Raw genomic sequence first — 27,582 nt, forward strand, 5'->3', positions numbered from 1 at the left:
TGGCAATGTACAAATTTTATTCAAACATACTTTCAAAGTTGAACAATATTTAGTAGGATTTAGCAAAGAGCCGTTTATCTGAAAATCCCCATTGAATACAGTAGAAAAGAGTATATATAGGAATATCACAGATTTAAAAAAATATCTGCATAGCCAGAGAGAAGACCCACAGCACCCCACAGGAAACGTCCTTGGCTTGTCAGCAAGGCTGCATACGAACAACATGACCCTAATCGTGCACTTTTTCCACACTTCTGCTCATAAAGCATTCAGCCAGACGGGTCAGGAGGAGAGAGACAGACACCCATGCAGGTCAATGCATTCGTTGTGGCACAGCCCATGTCCACAGGACACAGCAGACGCAGCACAGATATCAAACTCCTTCCACTCGTGGCGCTCACGTCATCGTCTGTGTGGAGTCAATCGTAGTGAGGAGCGCTTCATGAAATCCAAGCTGGGGAGGTACAGATGGTGGCAGCGTGAACGCAGAAAAACACTCGGTCGCCTGCTCATTTACCAGCCTCTGAAGCAGCACCAAAATGAGTCAAAGATCATCACAATGTAAACATTTGTGGTTTCGATTGTATTATGGGAAGGAGTGATGCTGGTAGATGATCAGTGTCCGGCGAGACGCAGTCAGAGGGAGCAGAGCGTCCTCCTCACCAGCTCTGCCGGTCATATGGAAATGTACAACCAGGATAAGCTTCACAGAAAATACGTGCACAAAAAAAAAAAAAAAACATACTTGTAATGTAAAAGTGTTTCTATAATATATATTTATATCATTATTGTCAGATGTTATTTAACCCATAAAAGTACCATAAAGTTTGAACAAATGAAAGCAAAATAAACAATTGGGTTACTTTAAAAGGAATAAATTATAAAGATATATACAAAAAAAAATATTAGCATTAAGGATATTTACAGTTAAGTTTGAAGATGCCAATTTATTTGCAATACATGCTGTTAGTGCCTGGTCTGCCCCCTGCAGGCTGGAGGAAGGCACAACCACAACCGGCACAGCATCACTTTGTCGCTCCGTTACCAAACATCTCCAGTGTGATCAAAGATGCAGTAATCAGGGAAACGCTGAGGCTGATCAAAAATAGAAATCTTCATATTAATGAAGGTCAGAAGTGAAAGGAGGCATGAAAGAAGATTCACCTGATTTTAATTTGAGTGCCTGAAAAACAAATCAGCACCTCGTCGCCGCGCCGGCGAGCCGGTCGGTGCTGCGCACAGGTGCAGGATCGCAAGACAGTGGATGATCCTTTGAGAGGAAGAACGGCAGAATCTCTGCTTCACACAAGTCAGTCTTCACGGTCAGAAAAGTCCAGGGTAGTAAAATACGCTTTCACACAGTAGAAGAGTACAAAAGAGATTTTCATTGGCACAAAAATCCTTGCAGCAGAATTCTAGTCTTCTCCATCCTGAGATGACCGTCAGTGATCAGTAGCCATTTGTTTGTAAGAAAAGTCAAAATTAGAAAACAGAGAGACAGAACCGGCCTCTTCTCTTCTTTGCATTGAGCTGTATGTTGTCACAGCGATAAACCAATTCGTCCTTTAGGTGAGTGAGACTACAGACTGATGGGAATCAAGGCCGTTATTCGCACAGGAAATCTCACAGCAGAGGGGAAACTCGAAGCACGGTTAGAAAGTGAAATCGTTCACCTGAAGAAATTCCAGTTGATCCAGGTCTAACGGCTAAATACAATAAGATGAAGACCAACAACATCCTGACAAATTAATCTACGCCCTCAAGTGGCCGAATGGAAGACAGACTGAGCGTGTGTGTCCTAAAGAAAAAGAAGCACAGACAGACGAGGTGCTTTCAGCAGGACAAACGTTCAGTCTCTGGGCTGCCATGTTCGACCCGTGTGCGGTCTTTTATGTCACGGTCTGGGGTTGCAGCGTTGAAGCTGGAAGAGATCAGTCAGGTGAAGGAGGAGAGGAAGAGCGCAGGGGGAATGCAGATCATTAGGCAGCCTCTCAAACACAAGGAAGGTAGAAAAACCTGCTCGGCTGTGTACAGGGTGCTGATTTGACTGAACAAAGCGGCGCATGATGAGCTCAAATTGTTTCGGCTTTTCCTTTGAAAACAGTCTGACGTGTTGGAAAGCACGACAGCGACTTTGGAAAGAGGCAGGAAGTGAATGTTGCTGATTGGTTTGACGGCTCACGACACGTCTCGAGTTGCTGATTGTATCCAGAATGTAGTCGGCTTTCTGCCCCGTCGTACTGCACACACACGCCCTCACACACACTCGCCCATGCACTCTGAAGTCGACGCACATGCTCAGTTCTGCACATGCATGACGCATGCACGTTTCCAGCCCGGTTACAGGTTCTCTCCCGGCTGGTACTGAGGCTCCGTGGAGGTGAAGTAGTCCTCCAGGAAGCCCTGCAGGTACTCGAAGGTGGGCCTCTCCTCTGGCTCTTTCCTCCAGCAGGTCAGCATCAGGTCATGCAGGGATTCGGGGCACTCTGCTGGGCACGGCATCCTGTAGCCACGCTCCACCTGGTCCAACACCTCCCGGTTCACCATACCTGCACAGACATGAAGGTAGTATCACATGATCAGTGTAAATCATGTGCTCACTTATGACCAACACCCTCCCAGCCAGTGTGTTCAGTGGTCCTTGCCTGGATAGGGCACTCGGCCTTTAGTGGCCAGTTCAGTCAGCAGGACCCCAAATGACCAGACGTCAGATTTAATGGTGAAGCGGCCGTACAGAGCGGCCTCGGGAGCCGTCCACTTGATGGGAAACTTGGCCCCTGGAAGAGGACAGGTTTATCAGCAAGTTAAAAACAGATCACTGCGACTCAGACTGAAACAAAAGCACATCACGTCAGCGGCATGAATCACACCGTTTACTGGAGTCTGACACCTAATAATCACAGGCGCTATAGGAGGAGTTCCTAAATCAGGTGCTGGGACTCAAATCTGAGGAGTCACAGAATTGTTAAAAGGTTGAGAAAGAAACAAATATCTGTTTTTGTTGTATCTATTTTGGACATTTTGTTGTCTTAAGACCTATAAAAATCACTCTTGTTGAACTTCTGATAACTCAACTTCACACCACCACAATGTAAGATCACACACAGATGACCACTAAAGCAGCTAAAAACAGCTTTTAGAAATAGTTTTTTACACCCTCCTGCGGACTCACCCTGCCTGGCAGTATATTCGTTATCCTCAATGAGGCGGGCCAGACCAAAATCTGCCACTTTGCAAACCAGGTTATCTCCCACCAGGATGTTCGCGGCTCTGAGGTCTCTGTGCACATAGTTCATCCTCTCCACATAAGCCATCCCTGAAGCAATCTGAGGAGGAGACAAAGCTTTGGGATTGTCTGCGCTGAGGGAGACACTGTTTTGAATGGATTAACGCGGCAGCAGATTATTTGGGCTGACCTGTGATGCCATGTCCACCAGTTGGGGGAGGCGGAGCATTCTACCCATGTCGCCTTTCAGGAAGTCCAGTAAGCTACCTGTGAGGAGGGACGCACACTGCAGGTTAGTTTAACACCATGAGCTGCGGTGGTCATATCAGCTGGTATCTACTGTCTGTTTCCTGATGTTCTAATGCCCATTTTTGTACACACATAATATCATGTATTTCACAAGAAAGTTTAACTTTGTGTTGAGATAATAAAGCAGGCAGTAAACGCATCACAGCTTGACCTGGTTTTGATTGGCTCCGGTCAAAAACAATTCTCACAGTTATGCAGGTTTTAGGGGACATTTACTCACATACTATTTCAACCCGGCTCATATTTTTGAAAAACCACTATGAAGAACTTTAAAGTCCACCATGCTGACCTTGTCCCATGTACTCTGTGACGATGTAGATGGGCTCCTCAGACACCACAGCGTAGAGCTGGACCAGCTTTTCATGTCTCAGTTTCTTCATGACCTGAGCTTCCTGGAGGAAGGCCTCGGGGGACATGGTGCCGGGCTTCAGGGTCTTTATCGCCACCCGTGTTGTACCGTTCCACGTTCCTAATGAAAGATACGAAAAACAGAGTGATGAGAGCCACTTCGGTGTTGTTTGCTGAAACTCAACCAATTATCATGTCCCAGAATAGAGTCAAAAACCAAGTTAACAACACTGCCGCAGACAGAACAACACCACCCAACCTGCAGGACCTGCCCCCCAGGAGGCAGCTTACAGGAGGTACAAGGAAAGATTGTGAAGAGCTAAAACACCTGAACGCCACACGGTGCAATTCAGAGTGCATGAAGCCTCTAAAGAAGCGAGGAGAGAAGCTGAAACCGTTAGCTAAACATGATGGCTAACAGGCTGAAACAGACGGTAATAAAAACAGATAAAGAGTAAAAATAGTTGGCTAAAGGCAAGATGAATGGATAGTGGTTAAACTAGATGGATGACAGATAAACAGACAGCTAAAAGCAAAAGCTAAATAGCTAACAGCAATGGAAACATGGTCAAAACAACTAAGTTGGTGTAGCACAGCTTACCCATCCAGACTTCTCCAAAGCAGCCCTGTCCAAGCTTGAGGTCAAGACGGAGGGAGTCTCTCGGGATCTCCCAGGCATCCTTGGCTAAGCCCTGAGTCTGAGGCTTCAGTACAGGACAAATGTCTGTCAGACTGTGGCACAGCCCATCAGCGTGCTCTGCGAGACACAGGACAGGACAAGGCAACGTGGTCAAGCCGCGTTCTCGGACGTTTAAAAGCAAACGAAACATCCGCGGCGAACTCACTGCGGTAGTGATTGACAAGCTGCTGCAGGTTGCTGAACTGCGTGCGTGATGTGATGTAGAAGCCTCCGCTGTCCAGCTTCCTGATCTTGTAGTGCTTCACATTCAGCCCTTTGGTGTTGTCGTAGTCCAGCACAGACAGACAATAGGCACCTGGAAAGAAGACGAGCGAATGGTGATAACTTTGTTTGCCTGGATAAAAAGAGAAACTTCTCTTTCTGACAATGTGCTTGTTGCACCACTAGAGGGCAGCATCACGCAGGCGAAAAAACTGAAACCACAGAGAGGCCCACGTCTCAGTGTTTGAACTGGGTGATGTGGCCCCTGGTTGTACAGTCCTCAGCTCCACACTGACCTAATTCTGTCGGGCTCATCCACCCAGAACCTCTTTCCCTTCCCTCCGTCCCTCCCCACCTTTTCTCCTTCAATGCAGAGCTGACATACCTATCCAGTAACAGGAAACAACAGGAATCCTGTAACGTTCTCGTGTACACAAATCACACACAGCCGGCTGCACCCACAGGGACCGTGCTGCAGCAGCTGCCTATCAGAACTATCTCCAGACAGAGTCGCGCCCAACCTTTTCCCATCTGCCCGATTCGTTCCTCCTGTGCACCCACAGCGCAGCAAGATGCCCGCCGAGCAGCATCTGTCTCACCGCGACAGAGAAATTGCTTTCTTCTTCTAGGCTCATGTTAGTGAGACGTGTGGTGGAATTTGAAGCTGATCTTCGTGTTGAGATCTGGACTGAAAGCTGTGCAAACACAACTGCACGTGAAAAGAATCAGCGGTAATAAAGCCAGTTTGAGCTCTGAGGACAAACTGTTCAGTGCGTAGGCTTGTTGATCGATAGCACTGACTGAATAATTGCATCTGCCTCTCCAGGTCCTCAGAGTTCTCCCCTTTACACACTTACTTTCACACACTGTGAAACCTCTGGGCTGCTTTGTGCAGCTCTACTGCTTAATGTTTCACCACAGGTGCAATATATCTGCGTTTCAGTGCACTATTAAAATGATGCTTTTGAAATTAAGAATTTGAATCAGAAAAAGGTTATCGTCCATCACAAGGCAATGGGAATTTTTCTTAGTTAGGGGATGCTAACATGTTTTTCTACAAAAACCAAAGACTTTTTCATGATTTTCAAGAATATATAAACTTTCGATTGTACCAGTTTTGACACCTGATGCTAAAAAACACATATTGGTAGCGACTCAAGACATAATTGAGCAAACTGCAACCAAAAACTGCAGTTCCTGAAACGACCACTAGAGGCTGGCTCCAAAAGCGAGTCAGTCCCCATAGACCTCCATCTTAAAATGCTCAACTTTACAGCAGAAACATGTTTACAACCTGCTACCAAAACAGTTTTGGTCTCTAGCTAATTTCTTCGTTCATGACATCTGTATGTTAGTAAATCTTAATATTACTCACTTGTTTAAATTATATTAACGCTTATGCATAATCGTAAAGACAGCTGGTTTGAGTGACAGCTAGATGCTCAGTTTCATCAACCAGGTCTCATTCGGCCCGCCACAGCTCCTCCCAGGCATCCGTTTTTTGGATTAGCCAGGAGTTTGGTGGAGTAAGCCAGTGCCAAGATGGCGACGGCCATCTGAGCTTCACAATGGCTCTTCAGAAATCTGAGGTTTAACACCCAGCCCCACAGTCTAGAGAGGCAGTGAGTGATGAGTCTTTGTGTACAGCTCCACTCACTTACCTTTGGTGGTCTCGCTCTCTCGCACCAGGAAAGTCCCTCTCCTGTTCTCGAAACTTAGCAGCAGCCTCTCAGAGTCGCGCCGAGTGATTTTGCCAAAGTACCACCTGGAGAGGTCGAGAGACAAAACATGGGACACACGGGAGGTTGTTGAGGGGAGGAAGATGAACGTGGGTGGAGGAGAAGGAACGACGAAGCGAGGGTGAGTTGTTGCTTGTAGTTTCAGAAAGTTCAGTGAAAACTCTGTCTTTGCATTCCTGATGCAATGCGTGCTCATGCCTACAGCTGCTTACCTGGACTCTAGAGTCAGTCTGAGATGACTGGAGGGGCGGGAGGCAAAAGTGAGTTACAGAAGGTTAGTTTGTGTGGCTTGACTGGATAAGCAAGCAGGTTAGCATGTAAAGATCAGCAGTGCATGTCCACCACGAGTAGAAGACAATACATGTACATACAACCCCGATTCCAAAAAAGCTGGGACGCTGCGTGAAGCATAAATAAATCAGTGTGATTATTTTCTAATCCTATTTGACATAAACTCAACTGAAAACAGCACAAAGTCAATTTATTTAATGTTTGAGCTCATCAGCTTCATTGATTTTTGTAAATATGTGTTTATTCTGAATCTGATGCAGCAACACGTTTCACAGACGGAAAGATGTGGAACGCTCCAAAAACACCTGTTTGGATCATTCCACAGGTAAACAGGCTCATTGCTAACAGGTGAGAGGATCATGATTGGGTATGAAAGGGGCATCCTGGAAAGGCTCAGTCGTTTAGGAGCGAGGTTCACCACTTTGCGAACACATGATTGGATGTGTGTGGGTAAACAGTTTGTTTGCAGGTGATTTCATTCTGTTTTTATTCGTGTTTTACACAGCGTCCCAGCTTCTATATGAACATTTTAGGAAATGTGCTTATTTGCTTTCTTGCCAACACTTAGATGAGACAGTTGATGCCGTTCTTGAGGTAATGAAGCAAATATGACGCTACACCCACCAGTTGGTTAGCTTAGCTTAGCATAAAGGTCGGAGAAAGATGGAACAGCTCGTCTGGCTCTGTCTAAAAAAATCAGCTCATCATGGATTATGAGGTTATGTGCAGGACTTTCTCTTTGGCCGGGTGCAGTGACTTCCAAAGCGCTTATAAACATAATGGGATTGCCAGGCAACCAGCTGAGACAAGAAATAGTCCCACACATGCCCCCCCGTAAAACCACAAACTGTCGCCTTTACATTATTAAAGAAAGGAGATACAGAGCGTTAATTAGTGAGCTTTAGAGGGTCACATTTTATTACTTTTGGACAGAGGCCAGGCTAGCTGATTCCCTGCATTTCCAGTATCTATGCTAAGCTAAGCTAACTGGCTGCTGACGGGAGCTTCATATTTATGGCTGGTATTGATAATCTCATATAACCCTCAACAAGAAAATCCAGTAACTGAGTGTTAATTCTTTCATGCGCTTGATGAAAAGACAGATACACGAGGCAGAGCAAGGAAAAAAGACGCTTTACTCTTCTGCCTGGATGGAGTCGGACGGAGCCACATAATTGCTGGGGATGTAACCGCTCTCTCCAGTGGTCAGGGAGCGCGCCAGCCACCAGTCCCCTTCTCTGCACAGATGAAACGATAACACACAGCGTCACCAGGGCTCATCACACATCCAGAACACAGATAAAACAGACTGACTGCGAGGGCTGGTGTTCATCAAGTGTCTCAGAGTACACAGAAATTGATGGGTTTTTTTTTTAGTTCACGCAGTAATTGAGCTCTGGAGAAGCTTGATAAATGCAAGCCCAGATATCTCTACTGTTAAGAAAATTGGGAAGTTATGCAATTATATACAAACATGCATTCGTGTGGGTTTGACAGCAGGGAGGGATGGTGCTTGTATGCTACACTTTATCAGGGAGAGAGCTGCTGCAGCTTTGCAGCACGTAGAGAAAGTAAAGTCTGTTAACATCAGTTGCCTCCAGTTGACCTGAATTGATTTAAGTGCTGCAAAGCATTGCACCAACTGCCCTTAACTACAGTACTGAGGGTTCACGGGGCATGGACAGTTATGTGGTTTGTGCCTTTGTAGTGAAGTGGCACTACAGTGCAAAAGTGCTGTATATGCTTCAGGTGACCACACACACACACACACACACACACACACACACACACACACACACACACACACACACAGAGGAAGACATACACATTCAGAAGAGAAGCGTCACAAACCTGCAGTTCACCTTCCTCCTACAAAAAAAGTGATGGTTTGTGATGGAGGAATGGAAAAAGAGAGATGAAAGGGAAATGATGGAAAAGAGAGGGGTTAAAGAAAAGAGAGAGCACGTTATGAGCCGTGGAAGAACAGCAGAGGACACAGAACACACACGTAACACCACCAATACAGTGCATGTGATAAAGCTATGAGTCCAAAACATTTAAAGCATTACATAACTCGGAGATAAGGGATGCAAAATAACTACATTTCCCCGGTGTGGGATCAATAAAGTCCTATCTAATCTTATCTTATCTTAACTAGACAAAAGAGACAACGTGCAGAAGGAGCAATATTATCATAACAGAAGCCGTCAGGTCACAGCACATGGCTGTATTATTTAACTGGACCAATCAGAGCTCACCTGACCAACACCTAATTTGACTGCGATAACCCGTTAACTCATCTTAGAGATGGTTCATGGATTCTGGGTGTACTTGACCCAATACTGATCCAGGTCTTTGGCTTAAGGGGCCAGATGCAGCGATAATCCACTATTGTCCTCAGCTCCTGAGTTCTAGGTCAGCAGTTTGTTAGCACTGGGGGTGCAGCACTACAGTATATGGTTCACTGCACCTCTATTGATTCATACAGCAAGCCCCTGTTATGAAAGCAAGCATGACCCCCCCCCCCCCACAAAACAGGTTAGATTTGTACAGAGTAACTAGGTCTCGTGCTATGGTGAGGTAGCGGTAAAAATAGCCTCACTGAGGTGGACTGAGCGGCGACACGTACTCATCAGTCTTTTGTGAATGAAGAAAAATTGTGCAGGACGTTGTTGGACGACACAAAAATCAGGCTCTACCGAGGGAAGCCCGTTCCTATGGTTACAGGAGGTTTCAGAGAGGTGACGTGCATTTCAGTGTGCAAAGCAGCGAAAACTGATGCACCTGTCGACGTGCGGTTATAGTCAGTTTGCTTGTGTGCGTATGTGCATGAGAGGTGACAGACTGGTTTAAAAAAAGGGCGCGTGATTGGTTATCTGCAGTTTTCTTACGTGTTGTTGACGATCTGGAGGCGTTCACCCTTCCTGAAGGACAGATCTGAGGCCGTTCTGGACTCGTAGTCGTATAACGCCACGAAGGTTGTCACGCCTCCTGTAAGGAGTGAAAGTTTGGTTCTTATCAAAGTCAAACTGTGAACACTAAATCTAAAAACCAGACCTTTGAGATCTCACCTGCTAGCGTGATTCTGTTGGGAGAGGTGACGCTATTGTTGTCCACGCCTCCGAACAGGGCCAGCTCTGCATTATTGGCCATAGACGGATTGCCACTGAGACCTCCGTCCACGGTCGGGCTACGGTTGGGTGTTAAGGCCTGCTGATTGGAGTTGAGGTGGTGGCCGCCGGCCCCTCCCCCAGAGCTGAGGTTGCCATCGAGGCTGCGGGTTCGCTGGCCTACATCCTTGGGCTTGCTTTTGGATCCCCCCATGGCCGAGGCCTGTGATGCATTCAAGGACAGAGGAAAAAAAAGCCTGTGAGACAGCAAATAAAAAAAGATTTATCTGGTTTCAAGGCACTGTAAACGATGAATGACATAATAAGTTTGCATCAAAAAGCCTGGTTTCTTATGTCGTTTTCTTAGAATACAGTCTCTGGAAAAAATCATCTGACTGCTACAAGACCAGATGCAGAAACCAGAGACGGCATGGAGACCACTGCTCTGCACCCACTGAGACACAGTGTCATGTAGACCACATGAACCAAAACGTCTCCGCGGGCCGAGGAGCAGCTGCCGCTCCTCGGTTTCAGCACAGACATGCAATCCACCGGCAGAGCGCATACGCACACACAGCAGACACGCCGCACATGCCTGCGTGCACATGTGTCGGACACAGATGCACAGACAGAGACGAGCTGCGTCATCGAGTGGAGACATGGATCTTCTACAGGCTTTATTCAAAGTGATCATTTAAAGATGAGTCAGGTTATGTATTTAGCAAAGCTGGCCATCTTCACATCCACGCCACTGTCACGAGGAGGAACTAAAAGTCTTCATCCTTGTAGATCTGTGTGTCGGGCTGTACCAAATGTTTTTGCATTTGAAGCCTCTGTTGAGGTTTTAGATTGAAGGTTTGAATGTCTGTCGTCATATTTTACGATGTCATCGCTTCGGATTTCTTTTTGTCTTAAATCAGCTTTCTTTATTGCATATAACTCATCACTTTTGTCACATAAATTTATATAACTATTCTTGCTTTGCTCAATGTCCCGCCCACAGCTCTATCTGATTTATATCTTTGTAAATTTAACGTCTTTGCACGTTGGACTGCAGGCAAATTGGCATTTTCACTAATTTTTAGCCCTTTAAAGACTGAACAAACAATCGATTAAAGCAGCATTCACTCATTTGATTTTATTTGTGGTGATAAGGGGCAGCAGAACAAAATGAACAAAAGTCTCTGGACACCGGACAAACATAAGTCTGGTAATCATTCCCCTTTTAGCTCTTTCCACTAAAAACACAGAATGTGCCTCTTTTGCTGCGTTCACCTGATCGCTGATGACTTTGTCAGAGTGCCGTTTGGTGCTGGGGAGGCCGTGAACACTGGGCTTATCAGAGCTTGTTTGCTGCCTGCTGCTGCTGGAAACAAGGCCAACGTGAGACGTGAGCGTGAAACGAAACAGTAAAGTGTGGCCAAAAAACAAAATAATAGCCTGCAAGAGGCTAAAATGCTCTGCAGCTTAGGGTGCTGATAGTCTGTGGTTTCATCGCTACAAGTGACCCCGTTCACTCTGCATGTAGCTCATTTGTAAATTTAGAATTATTGATTAGCATCAAGAGATTAATTAATAATGGATCATTAGTTGCAACTCTACTCTGAAGCCACTGATCCACTCATGCGCTCCATGTGGATCACAACGCAATACCTGAACAAAGCTTTCATTGTTTCATGGTGCTGATTATCAAAGTTCCAGACAAACTAAATCAGTGAACATCAGCGATTTTTCAGTAATGGACAAAATCTGAGATCTTCTAGCGAGACGAGAACAGAGCTCAGGTCAAGAGGGCAGTCGTGGATTGTCTCGTGAAGTAGGTTTAATATCAGCTTAATGCTGGAAAATCATCACACTAAGCCGAAGATAATTTGGGGACTCAAGCTCGTGCTATCATGGAGATAAAGCCACAGGGGGCTTGCTAAGAAATGCTAATTTAAACAGTGAAACGCTAAGGTGGGGTCGCGTGGGAGCCCCTCTGATAAGCAGAGGAGGGTCATCTGGGTGATGTCAGACTCCTCAGGCTCCTGCCGACATCTCCTGCCTGACTGTTGCTGTTTAGGAGGCCATGCATCTGTTGGATTTAACACTGGGGTCTGCCAGTGCACGAGCCCACTCTCATTCACAAGCAAAGAGTCTAATGCTAAACAAGAGACGAGCTACAGTACGCAGACTTGCAGGCATGCTCGCAGTCAGAGCCATGCGGTCACATATGGTGGAAAACGTGTGGCACAAAGACGAGCACAGTTTGCTAACCACGCGAGGGGAATCAGTGAAGCTGTCACTAGTTCATGTCGGTCATTTTGGATGACCTTTATTTCGCAACAGAGCGGCAAGGGTCTGCTGGGGTGTTTTCAGGCAGTTTAGGTGATTCTTCTACATCCAGAGGAGCACTGATGCAGCTCAGAAATAAATATTAAAGCAGGCAGAAAGCAGCTGCAGGAGGGGTGAAAGGAAGGGTGGAGCGAGGACGGGGAGGGGGAACATAACATGGGGGTTAATTTTGGGTGGCACCGTGAATGGGCGAGATGGGGGAGGACGGCGAGGAAGTGAAGACGGGTCAATAGGGCCGGACAGTCGATAACTCCCCCCGGGGCACTTAAAGGGGGTCGCATCCCAGCGAGTGTAACAGCGCCTGCAGGTTTACGCACACGCAGGCTCAAAGCAGACACAAAGATGACGGGTGGCTCGGCGAGCTGCTCTTTGTGTGATTTGCGTTTTCCCCGAGCAGACTGGTGTCATGGTTAATAAGCCATCGGAGGCAGAGCAGAGCGGAGACGCCATCTCTCTCATCTCCAGGCGTCCGAGACGACGCCTTCGCTTAAAGGACGTCGCCTTAACGAGATCACTCGGATGGTGCTCGAGTAACACGTTATGTGAACAGACCATTGCTAAATAATGGTGACTTCTGCTGACACGCTGAATATGCTTTAACACGGCGTCTGAACGGGTGAAAAAGACCCATTTTAGCCGCTCACAAATGTCGAGGTTGAATAGAATTTGGCTCCTTTGGCCAAGAGTGGCGTAATTCTCTTATCCAGACAAATGCACTGAAAACTCCAGGAACGCAGAGTCTCGGCCTTTCTTCACACTCAGCCTCCAACAAAGCCATCTTTTGTCAGCTCACAGCAGGCGGCATAAACAAGACATTGAAGTGGCCTGTGGCTTGCGGGCTGCCAGATCCTAGTGTTACAGCTCTAACAGGCAGCAGGAAATATGGAACTGCAGGAAGTCGTGAAGCCAAACAATGCCACGTTCTGCAGGAATCGCATCTGCGTGCATCGTCAGTAGCTAATGATAACAGGAGCCTGATTGTGGCCTAGTAGTGCTGAGGTACTGTAACAAGCACCTACTGTCTGCGAGGCACAGCAGCATGAAAATCCCTCTGGCAAGATGGGGGGGGTGTGGCTGGGGGGGTGGGGGGATTTGCTTAATTATGCATAAGATCTGACAATGAATTCCAAATCCTTCAAGTCTCCTGGGCTTTCGGTAAATGGGAATAGTCTTTTAATATTGCTGCCGGGGTTGTTTTCCCCTCGCAGGAAGCTGCATTCCTCCGTTTTTTTGCTTTTTCATTCCATATGAAAAGAAAACAATCGCTGAACGGTATCCTCTCATTGAAATAACAGAAAGGATGTGCTGTGATTCATCCTTTAACAGGCTTTTCTGGTCTGAGTCTTTGTCGGGGCGGGATCGTGACACTGGTGCGTTTCCCCAAACAAAAGGCCTTGTGATGAAGTCTACTGGTTTGTTAAAAAAAAGGGAAAATCCTTTCATCTTTCGGGAAGGACCAAACAGTCATGAACATCAGAATTGAACAGGCTTCAGATGTTCTGTACGCAGGCTTAATGAGAGATTTCCCACGACGACGCTGAAGCAAACTCAGAGTAATACTGAAACTCTGCTATGTGAGGCGGCGAGTTAGGACTTGTGTGCTGTGATGACGGCTACAGCAGACCCCTCGTCCCACCGCACGGCGCTCGCTGCTGTCAGCCTGTGGTGTGACACACGGGTCGGGCATGCTCTGACAATGCACCAAAAGACCAATTTTCAATGCCTCAGGTGACGGGTTAAAGGTCACAATTAAGCTTTTGCTGTAGCGCTGTAATCACAAGAAGGAAACTGTTGTATTAACACGTCGTCACGCTGAGGGAAAAGTCTTCCTGCATAATGACAGCTCTTTCACGTCTCCCCGTTCGCCTACGATGACGGATCACAGAGGAAAGCAACGTGGGATTAGTCTAAAGCCCTGAGCATTTTTTCTCTGAGTAAGATGAAATACTTGCGGAAGAACACGCAGCCATGAGTTTATGAGGAAAGAAAAGATTCTTCTGTCGTGTGTCAGAAGTCACAAGGTTCTCTGTGTCATTTTGTGCAGGTTTATTCTTACTTTTCAGCATTAATCAGGATATAATTTGAAGAAGTAAAGCCGTCTCTAACTGGGCTCTGGAAGGTTCAAAGGACCAGATTCCACCTCTTCACGGTGTTTCTGAAACCTCAGAATGTGAGACGTTGTGAATAAAAGATAAGAGATGTGCTGATTGGTCGAGAGTAAATTCATACCTGGTTGAATTATTTGCTGCTATGCTCGATGGCTAGGCTGCTAAATTCACTAATGCTTTTGTCAGAGGATTTAATGTTAGTTGTGATTAATAGGTCAAAGTTATGTCGGGTTAGACTGCTTCACATCAGCCCATGTAGGCGAGTGCATCATAGTGGATGACGACCGACCAATAGGAGCGCCCGCAGCTCGTCCATGCACTGTAAACTCTAAACAATCGTCTTTTCTTTGTTTTTTTTAGGCTTTTTTAGGCTCCGAACACAAGACATCCAGTACCATACACGCCGCTTCAGACGCCATTGTTTGTTTATATACTTGTTCCAGGAAGTCAGACCTTAGCATCTCCTTCCCGATGATATCACACAGGTCATGAAAGACAAGTTATGATTGGCTGGGGACCAACCGGTAGTCTGTCATGTGTCTCAGCCAAATCCAGGAAATAATTTACGACTCCGTACCTGCTGAATCTGACATCTGGCATCTTAACGGACAAGAACAGTCTGTCACCGGCACTACCGTGAGAGCTGACAGCGACGAAGAGCAAAACTTTAACATGCAGGAATTAGAGATGCTAGCTGCTGAACATTTTAGTGATCTGATGCTAACTCCACCAAGCCCCGCATTGGCTTTGTGTCCATTTATAAGTCGCGTGCTTCAGCAGACAAACAGTGAAGATCGTGATTACATTCCAGGCTCAGGCACTGACGGCGATGACCCGAGCTTTACCTCCTTAAAAGCATATTTGGGATCAGAAAAGAGCCCCAAAGCTACATGATCTGATCCTGAATGTGGCCATTGTTCAGGACATGTCCCTCCCCGTGTTAGCATTAACATTTAGGGCTCCACAGGTCTCCCATTAGGCGAGCCGAGTGAACAGCAGGTGCCAGACTGCAGGGAGATATCATCCTGTTTTTATTGCATTTGCATAAGCAGACATCAAACGTGAAATGATGTGCGTGCGTGTGTGTGTGTGTGTGCGCTCACGTGCGCCGCAAAGCCTGAACTCAAGTGGCTGGATGGACAGGCTGTTTTCAAATTCAGGATACGGCAAACAAACTCACACTTAAACCCTCCTTTCCAAAAAGTTTTTTCCATCTGACAGTAAAAATCACATCATCGTTGAGGAGACAGCACGTAAATATTTGCCTTCTTGTTTTTCAAGCGTCGTCTCATTGGATTGTGGAGGGAACAACGGATGTAGTTCAGCTGACAGGAAGTACGCGTGTGCCTGCAGGGAGTGCATGTGATCCTAATGTCAGCCTGGTGGATGTATTCCTTCATCTCGACGCTCTTTATGTAATTACTACGGGGGGGAAAGTGGGGAGGCTTTGGCTCCTGCGTCACCGGCCGCCAATCGTAGCATAATCCAGCCCTGCTTGTTCTGGCCAGATTATCAACATCTATTCCCTAATCTTATTCGCCAAACGCTGTGATGACATTCCATCTGGGGCCTGCAAACAACACGGGTGCAGCAATGACAAGACAGGACAGACGGGTCAAACCGCTACTACCACCGCTGCTCCGAGCGCTTCTCTTATCCTGTCTCAACAAATCCATCTGCTGTGGGAAAACAGTGGAAAAGCGAGCCCTGAACCACAGTTTGATGAAGCAACTCAACGCTCGCTATGAAGCACAACAGGTGGGCTGCTTCCTGCTTCTGAACAAACACGGGCTGCAGTCGATCTTGTTGCTCTTTCAGCAAACATGAATAGAGGAAATGGCTGCTTGGATGTGTTTGCACACCAGAGCTACCCCCGCGCCGGTTTCAGTGCCCATCCGCACTTCCCATTCGCTTAACCATCGGGTTGATCATTACAAAGAGCTAAGACGCAGTAACACGGCAAAAGCTGCTGGCGTTTCACCTCTTTTGTAACGTCGGCGCGCACCGGATCAAACCGTGAACCACTCGGAGCCAGAAAGCTCCTCCATGTTTGGAGGTCTGGAGGTAAACACACGCCCCCGATAGCAGGACTTCGCTGAGTCCTGGATAAAGAGTGTGTACCGATCCCCCCCCAGTGCTCCTGTCACGGACAGACACAGCGATGGGGAGGTGGTGAAGTCAATATTTACCACTCCCCACACACACAGACACACACACACACACACACACACACACACACACACACACAGCCAGGCCGTTGCCATGGAGGCGATTCCAAGCATTCCACAAACCAACAAAGTGCACAGATGTAGGATACTCGCACACAGACTCTCTGGGCCAAAACACTCAGAGAACACTGCATGCCTATCTGATGAAGAAAAAGGAAAGATTAGCGTCTCTCTAAATTATGTGGGATGTCTGTCACTTCCTGAAAGCATTTAGGGGAGAAACGTCGGGGGGGTTAGAGGAGGAAAAAAGTGACACGGGGCGAGAGAAGGTGAGATCTCCTGAAGACATTCTTTCCATTGTGATGGTTTGGGTTATACCGCAGGAAGACTCCCATAAAAACATCATGTTTACCCATTTCCCTCAGCCGCTCAGGAGCCGGCACTGCTTTGGCTCCTATAATAGGATCAGAGGCTGTGAGCCCTTATCCCTTTCACTGTGTGACTGTGTGTGTGCATTTCTCACCGCTGGTTTTTCTGCTAAAAAAGCGACCTGCAGCGCGTCCACGTCACCTCCCGTTTGCCAAGCGGCACGGCGAACGCGGCGTCACAATCATATGACATCTCCGGGCTGCTGGGGCCGAGCAGCTGGCCGCTCTGTCTTAAACCCGGCGCTTACAGAGGAATTTTTTTGTCCACTTCCAAACAACAAACACTGCTGGCAGCGACTGTAGGTTCATGGATTTTCTGTTATCCCTTGTTCCTAATCTGAGTATGACATACATGAAATTATTTTGGGATTGAGGCTCAGGAAGAAAATATCTGGGCCATTTTAGATGAGGTGATGTCTTGGCTTTTGCAAAAGGAAGCAGCGAAGGGGGAGACGGACTGAAACATGTCTGTTAAAGGAGCAGTTCAGCATTTTGGGAAACATCGTAATTCTTGCCGCGAGGTTTGATGATAAGGTCAACGCCGCTTTCGTGACCGCACGATAAATATGACACGAAAGCCAGCTGATGGTTAGCTTATCTTAGCATAAAAACTGGAAATATCAAGGCTGGCTCTGTCTGACAAATAAGCCTTCCAGCACCGTGAAAACATCTCCTAAAATCAAGAATTTATGGTTTTACGGGGGTTAAGTGCTGGACTGTTTCCTGGCTGGCAGCACTGAGGTTTTTGAATATATTAAACAAAACATGGAGTAAATAAACGTTAATTAGTGAGCTTTAGAGGTGCTGGGAGGTGGATTTTCTTACCTTTGGATAGAGCCAAACCAGCTGTTCCCCCTGTTTCAAGTCTTTAAGATAAGATAAGCTAAACTAAGATAAGATAAGAGCAGAAGGAGATATATTGGATATCTGCGATTGGCTGAGTCCATCGCTGGTCAGTTCTTTTTTGGCCAATTTTTGTCTTTTTTTTGCACATTAATGGCCTGAGAAGGACAAGTGAGAGTCGTTGCAGGTGAATTAATGGTTTATTTCAGTCAAACAGTGTTGGTTGTTGAAACCATTGAAAGACAAACCAAGATGGTTTTGGTGACTTTCATTTGGTTTCTGTCCAGTTTGAGTAAAGTGTGTTTTAAGCTCATCTTAGTTTCATCATTGAGAGCAAAACTCTCTGTTTCAGGAAAGGCCGATAACATTCACACTGTTACACATTCGCAGTTAAGGGCTTTGCTAATTTGCACTTCAGTGCTGGTAATGAGTGGTCCTGCCAGTCTGGGGAATTGAACTGACGACCTTCCTGTCACAAGCTCGCTTCTCTAATCTTCAGGCCACGGCTGCCCAAATTGAGTTCAGAAGGTGCGTGGTTGTATTTTTCCATTTAATCATGAAAAATGTGTACGAATATTTTCTTTCTTGAGATTTTGACATATCGCCCAACAGTAACTCTGCCGAGACTTTTCCCCCTGAATTAAAATCATCTCCATTAATCCCCTCCTTCCTTCCATCGTCCGTCTCCTTCACCTCATCTGGAACCAGCTCCACCCGCTCCATCGCCAACAGGAAGCCAAACCCCACACGGCAACACGTGAGCCCGACGCTTCCACAGGCAGCGCTGTGATTAAACATGAAGACGAGAGCACGTTGCAGTGGCACACATCTAAACATGTCAGGCAAAATATCCCTGAAAATCCAGAGCTCAGAGCAGCCCGGTCACATGACACCTACCTGTCATACAGCCTGGGCGTACCTGTGAGTTTGCACACTCTGTGGTCTGCTGTGTCCTCATCCCACAACCATTTTTGATGCACAATCACAAGTCAATAACTTCCTGCTTCCCCTGAGACCCCTGAAACCCTCGTCACGGTGTTGCCTTCACATGCTGCCCTCATACAGTAAGTGCCTTTCTTCCTGCACCAAAAGCAGCCACCTGATTTAAGGGGGCCTGCGACTAACCTTCCTAGACTGGGTGTGACGGGCATCGGCTAGACGAGGCAGACAGAAGACATTACTGTAATTTCCTCCGCTGAGCTCATCAGTTTGTTGCAAGACAGCAAATAAATTCCAGCACATTAACCAATAGTTACACAATTCAACATTTTACAGTTGCCTGTGAGGAGGAAGAGGGAGGAAGCACAATGTCGAACGGGGCATTAACCAATTGTGAGCAAATGAACCTCATGTTGTAACACATGCTCTGTTTTATGGCCCAAGGTTTCTCAGCTGTTCTCCTGTCAGCGACTGCAGACGAAATCTGTGAGATCTGAGGCATCCGCGGCATGCACAGTACCGTGACTGCCACGGAGGGACCTGCAGGTGTGTTGACAGTGGGAGATGTCGCGCATTGTTCCTCCGTAGTGTATTAAATACCAAGAACAGACAGAATAGTTTACAACTGCGTCTGCGAAAATCTGCTGCGCCGCTTCTGAGAAACATCCAGGCGGTGCTGCTTCTGGGTTTACTCCGACAGCAGCCTCACATCCTTTCCTCTCTGCGCCCCTGCTCTCATCTAAATATGGTCATTATGTGAAGTGAGACTGATGAGCTGCGGTCATGTGTTCAAACAGGACGCCGAGAAGAGAGAGAGGGAGCGAGATGGAGGGAGAAGAAAAAGATAATCCTCACGGGCTTTGGCTTTCTTTATTCACCCCCCCTCAAGTCTTACTCCCTCACACTCGGTCGATCCCCCTCCCTCGCACTTTCTCACCCATCATTTCTACAATCCTTTCAGGAGATTTCTGGAGGGAAATGGTGGAAATAAAGGATTTCAATTCCTCTGATGTGTCAGCCATATGTCACGTGGGGAGAAAAAACATCCTTTTTCCGCTTCCCAAATATTAGCAAAGTGGTGCTCAGCTCAAAGAGGTGGAATAACGCTCTGAAAGGGTCCAAAAAACAAATCCAAAGTCTTTAATGCTACACGACAAAGACACCCGAGAATCAGCATCAAAATGCACTTCACATCTTCTCCAGTATCGTATGGGCTTATGTTTTACCGCTTCAGAGGAGCTATATGTCGCCCGCAGTGAACTCAAGCTCTATGGTAGCAAACCCTTAAATTCACACCCTCTCATCACATTTCAAAGAGGCAGCATTTGATCTGCTCAAGTCCACAGAGACTCCCAAGTGCCTCATGCTTCAGTAACTAAGGGCTTTCACCGTTTAACTTCTCATCTGCACAGCGAGGCAGTGAGAGAAATCCCTGCAGCCCAGAATCTAAGGCCTAACCCAGTGGAGATTAACCATATATGAAATATACAGAAGAGCAGTTCTGCTAATCGGATAAAACTGTTTATAGCGACGCTAAACAAAACCACGTAAACATGTTCAAATATGAGAGAGCGAGCCAGGTGTGTGTGCATGTTTGTGCACTGTGGCATTCCCAGGTTTGTTGCAGCAGTGCGACCGAGCAGAGTCATGGCTGAGGAATGCAGAGCGGAGGAACAGGCGAGTTTCAACTCCTCTCCCGCTCACACAGCCCAAAGCTGGAATGCGAGGGGAGCAGGTAGAGGCACCGTCCGCCCGGGATGTTCAGGAGCTCAGGCCGCCCCGAGCCACGCGCGACGTAACAGCCCAACACGTTCCCGCCCGTCAGGGAAAGGAGAAGCAGCAACGTCTCCAGAACAAGAACGCCGAGTCAAGGTCGCCACACACTGTGGCTGTTCATCCTGTTACGAAAAGGCTCCGGACCAGATTGTGTTTATTGTCAACACTAAATTAAATGCACGCTGAGGGTGTCATGCAGCGCATCGTCAGCTGAGCCGAGCGTTTCTGTGTCTCCAATGGCTGAACGAGTCTTCACTGACAACAGAATATTCAAAAGAGTTTGGACAAACCCTTCAGAACATTTTAAGAGAGGAGGAACAGCACAACCTCTGTGTTCATGTGCAGATGCAGGAATAAAGGATGCTGTATCAACACTTCTATGGCTGCTTTGGCTGAACTGAAACTGAAAACAACACACAAAGATCCCAGCGCTGGGGCCCTGCTTCCTTGGAGATAGACAAATAAGAGCAGCAGAATAAATGAGAAACACCCACCAGGGCTCGCCATTAAAATTTTAAAATGTGCCCATGTCACGCTTCATCATCAAAACATAACTGCTCCCAGCCATGACATTTCCATAACAGATTGGAGGGCGAGACCCCCAACACGCGAGTGATTTCCTCCATCTCTTTTGAACCACCCCTTTGTTCAGGAGGCCCTGATTTCAATATTCAAATGTAACTCAGTGGGGCGGTGAAGCAGTGAGCGAGACGCTGACTGCGAGGCAATCAGCAGACAGAGCCGCTGGTGTGGTTGGAGCTCAGATACAGAAGGGTGGGTTCACTAAACTGTCCTGTATCTCATCTAGACTCACATCAGGTCAGACAGGGGTGACACGAGAGGGGAAACACAGGCGACACTTCCTGCAACCTGCAGAGCCCGGCAAACTGTGACAGCACCGACGGGTCGGCGGCAAAGGTTATCTGAGTCGCAGTAAAGACACATTTAAAAGAGCTCCAACACAAAACGCAGATCAAACTGGAACGAAAGCGTTCGTGTGCGCTCGGTGCACAACGTCCATCGACCAGCAGCTCAGAAACAAAGTAGGTGTGAAGCAACAATTGAAAACATATTGTCAAACACCAACGAGTGCAGAATTCTTGCTCCAAAACAGGCACTGAGCTGTGAAGCCAAACTTGAAAGTGAGAAATCACAGCACTTGGCAAAGTAATCACTGAGTCACTGGCATTGTTTAGCAACCTCCCACAGATATATTATGGTCACTCAGCAATATGAGCCTGTAAAAACATCACTTAGTGCACCTTTAATGTTGATGCAAGACCATGAATCCCAACTGCTTACATACATCGAACACATTAGGCTGCAAATCAGGACTGTTTTCAGGGATTATTCTCCCAATTCTGTTTTCTGTTTTGTCCGAAACCCAAAGATATTCAGGTTACTCTCATATAAAACAGAGAAAATGAGCAAATCCTGTTGTTGTTGCTGTAAACAGTCATGCTTGGTCTTTTTATTTTGATAAAAAGGGATAATTATCAAAACAGCTGCAGATTCATTTCACATTGCTCAACAAATCAGTTATTTGTGTAGCGACAGCACCATCAGGTACACTGATAACTAAATGCAGGCAAATTTCACTCAGATTCTGCTTTTCAAAGACGTCACACGGCTCAGTGAGAAGAATAGTTTTGATGTGGAAACTCCACACAAACATGCTCCTCTTATCTGGTTTTGGTCAGATTGTGAGATCGGCCCGGGGCTGACGCTGAGTCTGACAGGGTCTGCACGAAAACCCCCATGTCAACATATACTGCGGCGACTCTCCGAGCATGGAGAGCGGCATGAACTCTTCCCAGCATCTCATCATCCTGAGCAGGCTCGCACAGCTGCGCCTACACAAAGCCACACATAGAGGCATCTCTCTAAATGCCAAAGACGCTTTTCCTGTCACGAGAAATGTGCGCCGAGCGACGGGAATGAGGGTGTGAGAGCGATCGCTTCTCCACACAGGCAACAGTGGGCGGATTGAGCGGGGATGCGTGGCCTGTGTCACCCTGGCCCGTTCCCAGGGCAGAGGGACAGGAAGTGGCCGGGGATCCTGGGAGGATACAAGCCCTCCTCTGTTTGTCTGTATCAAACCACTATCAGATACTTCATTCAAATGGCCGGCAGGCACAGGGCCCTCTGACGGGGAGCGTGGAGGGATCTGTCAGAGGCTGCACTTCTGCATCCTTATCATTCAACTGCCTTTATGAGGAGTAACGGCACAGCGGCTTTGTGGTTTCAGTGTTTACATCTACTTCTGCAAGCAGATGTAAACACACAATCACTAATTCAGGCACAGCACAGCATGGGCTATATAGTGGACTCGGTGAGGAAGTGAAACGCAGGGGCGTCGGACTGGACTGAGTACACAGGGCCCTCATGTGAGGAGGGCCTACAGAGACACGACAACACAACAAACAAAACAGAATGTGATGAGCTGATCATCTTTTCTGACATAAACTAAACGGCACGAGGACGATATATTTAACATTTGAGCTCATCAGCTTCACAGATTTTTGTAAATTATTCTGAATCTGATGCAGCAACACGCTTCAGACAAGCTGGGACAGGAGCAGCTAAAGACTGGGAAAGTTTGGAAAAATCCAGAAACACCTGTTTGGATCATTCCACAGGTAAACAGGTTGATCGGTAACAGGCGAGAGCATCATGATTGGGTGTGACAGGGGCATCCTGGAAAGGCTCAGTCGCTCACAAGCAAGGATGGAGCGAGGTTCACCACTTTGTGAACACATGATTGGATGAAGGAGATTAGTACACGAGCTCACGCTTCATAAAACGTGTCGTCAGATGTGATTTAATTCTGTTTTTATTTGTCTTTACATGGTGTCACAGCTTTGTTGGAATCAGGTTTGTACAATGAATAAGTGGATCTGAGGAGGGGCCCCATAGAGAATGCCTACGTTTCCACAGGGTGCAGAATTTTGTGCAAGCCCCTGGTGACACACAACACAACCTTTAGGTTAATGGCTGCAAAGTGCAAAGAAGACAACAATGACTGACGGAAAACTAGGCCACTGACGCATAAAGAGAATAAGAGACAGACAGATAAAGGCTGACAGGATGGGAGAGATGTGAGACGGGCAGAGCGAGCGAGAGAACAGGTGGCTCTGGCATTCCCATGCTCAGCCGTATGCCCCTGAAAGTAGCCGGGCACTAATTAGCACCAAATCTGGGCCAGAGCGACAGAAGTTTAGTATCTCTGCCACATGAAAAATTCAACGGCCTTTGTCAGCGGGAAGCCATCGCAAATCTCATGCCCCGCTTTCGTGTGCAGTGCAATCTCCTTCTCCATCGCGCATCTCAATGGCAAACTGAAGAGGGGTTGCTGGCATTAGACAAGTTGTTTTGTTTGTTAAGTGCTCCAAAGCCAAAAGGGAACAGTGTGTTGTTTCAACAAAGAGGAGGCTCACGATTACTACGATGACTAGAGCCTCGTCCTGTACTGTGCGAGCCCTCCTTTTTCTCTGTTCCTCCGGCCAATAAGCTAGTTCCTCTTCATAGCATCACAAACAATTACAGTATGTCCTCAGTGCTCAATGCCAATTAATCCTCACATGACCTAAAGGAAAGTGGGGCACTCACTAGATCAAATGATGGACTCAGCAAACCTCCAGCTACACTGGACTTGGCTCAAGCTGCTCAGTTCGCTTCAGAGCAGTTAGATGCAGAAGCAGACCTACGCATTGGAAATGCTTGGCCTTGATGCTTGAGAAACAGTCTCTCTATAGACGGCTCCTGAATGGTTCCCCTTCCATCTGTCTGAAAAGGTGCACAAAGGCAATTTGGAAAGCGGAGGCGATTTGTCTTAAAGCTGCCGATCCTCCAGGGCCGGATAGCTGCAGAGACAAGCGCTTCATTGATGCCAGGCCCAGTGTATCACCGTGACAGACAGACCACTCCAGTATGAGGGGGAACAAAGGGGCCAGTCCACAGCCACGTTGCCAATTAGCAGGAATTTCGGCCTCAAGAGCCACTTTCCACCAATCTCATTGGCGCGGACATAAACATCTACGGCTTTCACTGGAGGGCATTCATGGGATTCCAAGGAGCATTAGGACCCCTCTGTGGAGCCTGAAATCTGGCAGTTAGAAAGTACAATGGACCATCTCGTACCACTTTGAGAAAGACTTCGCACTCACTGGCTGGCTGCGTCGCCCGGCGCAGTGCACGCTGACGCCCTGCTGAAGCTGGCAGCACTTCCTCTTGGCTTTCCAGCAGGTGAGAGCATTTCTCACGATGGCGCGTCCCTTTGTGACCGTGTTCCATCGAGCAGAACGTGTGATAAAAACAAACAGCAGGCATCATGTATGTCCTGGGGTGTTTAAACGGGGCTTCATCCCCAGCGCCAGTCTGCACGCCATTGGCCCGACACAAACTCCAAGGATATCGAATCTGTGGGATATAATGTGTTTTTGCCTGCCTGCTGCCAAACATCCTAATTCCTTCAGGAAAATACACACAAGCAAAATCTGCTGGGGATTAGTCTAATGCACGGCTGATGATCAAATGTAATAGCTATTTTATTTTTATCAAAAAATTATCGATGCCTCTGAAATACGTCTCAGATTTCAGAAAGGATTACAGAGGCAGTAAAAACAAGCTGGAATACACAATACTTGGGTTTTAGGCAGATCAAAAAGCCGCAACAACACACTGCAATAGTGGTTCAGCAGGTTTAAGCATACGTGTGTGTGTCAAGCTCTGAAAAACGAGTTATAGCTAACGGTCATGATGGGAAATGTGTCACACTGTGGCGTCACACACTGACTGACAGGCTGATCTTTATGTGTCTGACAGTAAATCTGCTCTAGACACTAAACCAGGTTTAATTTTCTAGATAGATGGAAACAGACTAAGTTAGCAGATCTCTGCGCTGATCCCAGATCAGCAGTCTGGCTCGGAGAGTCAGCGCTGATGTGTACAGTGTAGACATGCCAATGAATGGTCACAGTGTTAAGACACAAACAATATGGACGGATATGGATCAGTATCTGTATGCTCAAGGACACGGCTTCTTTTACAGACCGCTCCAATACTTTGCAGTTTATGATTATTTAGTCTTTTCTATTATTAGTTTCCACCTCATTTAAAGTCAATATTTGGGCCTTTGAGTCATGTTGAGTGGGAGAGACTAATCCTCAGCATATGACAGCCATGTCTTTAAAGTGTGTGGGATCCCGGGGAAGGAAAGTCTGTGGCAGTCTGAGCAAAAATGAGTTAAAGCAGAGGATATGCAGCGTCCATCTGATCTCACTCACACGTAAAACAGCACAGGTCCAGCAGGTAGCCCGTAAAAACTCTCACTCAGAGCGGCTAGAAGGCTTCCAGCCGGGGAGCCGCTTCCCTTAAAACTGAGGATCCGCTCAGTGAAAAGTGTGATTAATGTTCCCAAACGTGCTGCAGACCAGAGGCTGTATAAGACAGCATGCAGCCTAAATCAAAGGCTGCAGCTTGTATTTCACAAAAGCTCTGATGAGTCAGTGCACAGAAACTCTCAGTGTCGTCTCTGCTAGTTGCAGCCAGTGATTTTAGTGAATTACAAAGTGAGAAAATTACAGTGTGACCTCCATCCACTGATCATTATTAACAAAAGCAATTATCTCACATGGAGAGCAGGTGATAACAGACGTGTAAACAGAGTCTAAAAGGGGTCACAGGCGAGGTTTATGTCCATCTGCATCCATCTGTAAACGGCACAGTAACGTGCAGCTGCTCAGATCAAACCCCTCATTCATGTTTCATGAAGCCTGTCTGTCCGCCTGTCATTGCTCAAGTCACTCGCACTGGAATAACAAGTTCAGGCGACTTACCCTGACGCGCAGGCTACTGGAGATTTGGCGTCGTCGCTCTTCTCTTCGGACAGGCGGCTTTCGCGTCAAACCATTAATGAACTGATTAGAGAGACCAAAAGCTCACAGATCCTGAAATCGGGGCTTTGGAGCGGCGGCAGAGGCGGCGGAGACAGTCGGTGCCAAAACGGGCGACGAGGGATCCCATTCAACTGGAGGGGCGGCCCGGTGAGGTCATGACGCGGAAGACTCTGAGGCTAAGAAAACATGTTCCAGTACAGGCTGAATCAACCGGACTGGAGCAGGAAGAGCAGAGCGCCGGATTTTTCCTCTCACATATGTAAGCCGAGCTTTACGCGCGGCGGCAGCCCGACAGTCCGCGGCGGCGCAGGACGCAGAATCACGACCAAAACACTGTGATGAGAAATGGGAGGCAGGCGGGGGAGGAGACTCCCGCCCAACGCCCAGCTCTGATTGGTCCGAGTGTGTCGTGCACGTCGAGGCCTGATTTAGGTGAATGGCGTCTGAAGGAGGTCCGTCCTCACCTGAGGCTGCAGGTCCAAACGTGGCCTCACTGCAGAGTTATGGAGTACAAATACCTCAGTGAGAAAATACAAATCCTGCATTCAAACTGTTAATTAAGCACAGTAGTGCTGGCATTAAAATATACACCGAGAAACAAAAGTGAACGTGCTCACTGAGGAGGATGGCCCATTCCAGAATAATCAAATCCTCATTAATGTGTAAACATCACCAGTGTGGCGGCCGGTAAAGCTGGAGGTCATTTCAACTACATTATAGGTTGCAGAGGAGCTTCATTCATATTTAAACATCATCATCTATTAGTTGTATTAATAATCTGGATCTGCAAAGTAACTCAAGTTGTCAAAGGAGTTAAAAAGTACAAGATTAGCTTCCAAAATGCATTAGATAAAATGGAAATATTCAAGTTTTAGTGGCTCACAGTACTTGAGTAAATGTATTTAGTTACATTCTCCCATTCGTTATTTACATGTGTTTTCTCGCCAGTTGCAACGAGTCCTTTTCACATCACTTCACTGCTGAAAGTCGAAGCTTTTTCTTTGATCTGTGCATCAAAAGTGCTGATCTGAGCTCTCTGCTGTAGCTGAAGCTGAAGCCATAATGGAGCTTAATTAAGACACGATGAATGGCTCAAACTGAGTGAAACAGGTGTGTGACTCTCAGGGAAGCCTTCTGGTGTGTGCTGACCGAACATAATAAACAT

At 47.1% G+C, this 27,582-nt stretch overlaps 1 protein-coding gene across 3 annotated transcripts; it reads right to left on the minus strand.

Annotated features, from left to right (window-relative positions):
• Positions 1-26,754, minus strand: src (v-src avian sarcoma (Schmidt-Ruppin A-2) viral oncogene homolog). 3 transcript variants are annotated; one of them, XM_070967995.1, is made up of 14 exons: positions 26,358-26,754; positions 9,886-10,147; positions 9,706-9,805; positions 8,666-8,683; positions 7,954-8,052; positions 6,736-6,762; positions 6,446-6,549; positions 4,729-4,878; positions 4,485-4,640; positions 3,825-4,004; positions 3,417-3,493; positions 3,173-3,326; positions 2,646-2,777; positions 1-2,549 (listed from the first exon to the last, which is right to left on the minus strand). In XM_070967995.1, exons 2-14 carry the CDS (start codon positions 10,136-10,138, stop codon positions 2,341-2,343), a joined length of 1,659 nt encoding a protein of 552 aa, XP_070824096.1. In that variant the 5' UTR covers positions 10,139-10,147; positions 26,358-26,754; the 3' UTR covers positions 1-2,340. The 3 variants fall into 3 exon arrangements, with proteins under 3 accessions (XP_070824096.1, XP_070824097.1, XP_070824098.1); XM_070967996.1 differs by lacking the exon at positions 6,736-6,762; XM_070967997.1 differs by lacking the exons at positions 6,736-6,762; positions 8,666-8,683.
• Between the last annotated feature and the right edge of the window lie 828 nt (positions 26,755-27,582).

The sequence above is a fragment of the Chaetodon trifascialis genome, chromosome 8 (genome assembly GCF_039877785.1).
Source record: "Chaetodon trifascialis isolate fChaTrf1 chromosome 8, fChaTrf1.hap1, whole genome shotgun sequence".
Taxonomy (NCBI): domain Eukaryota; kingdom Metazoa; phylum Chordata; class Actinopteri; order Chaetodontiformes; family Chaetodontidae; genus Chaetodon; species Chaetodon trifascialis.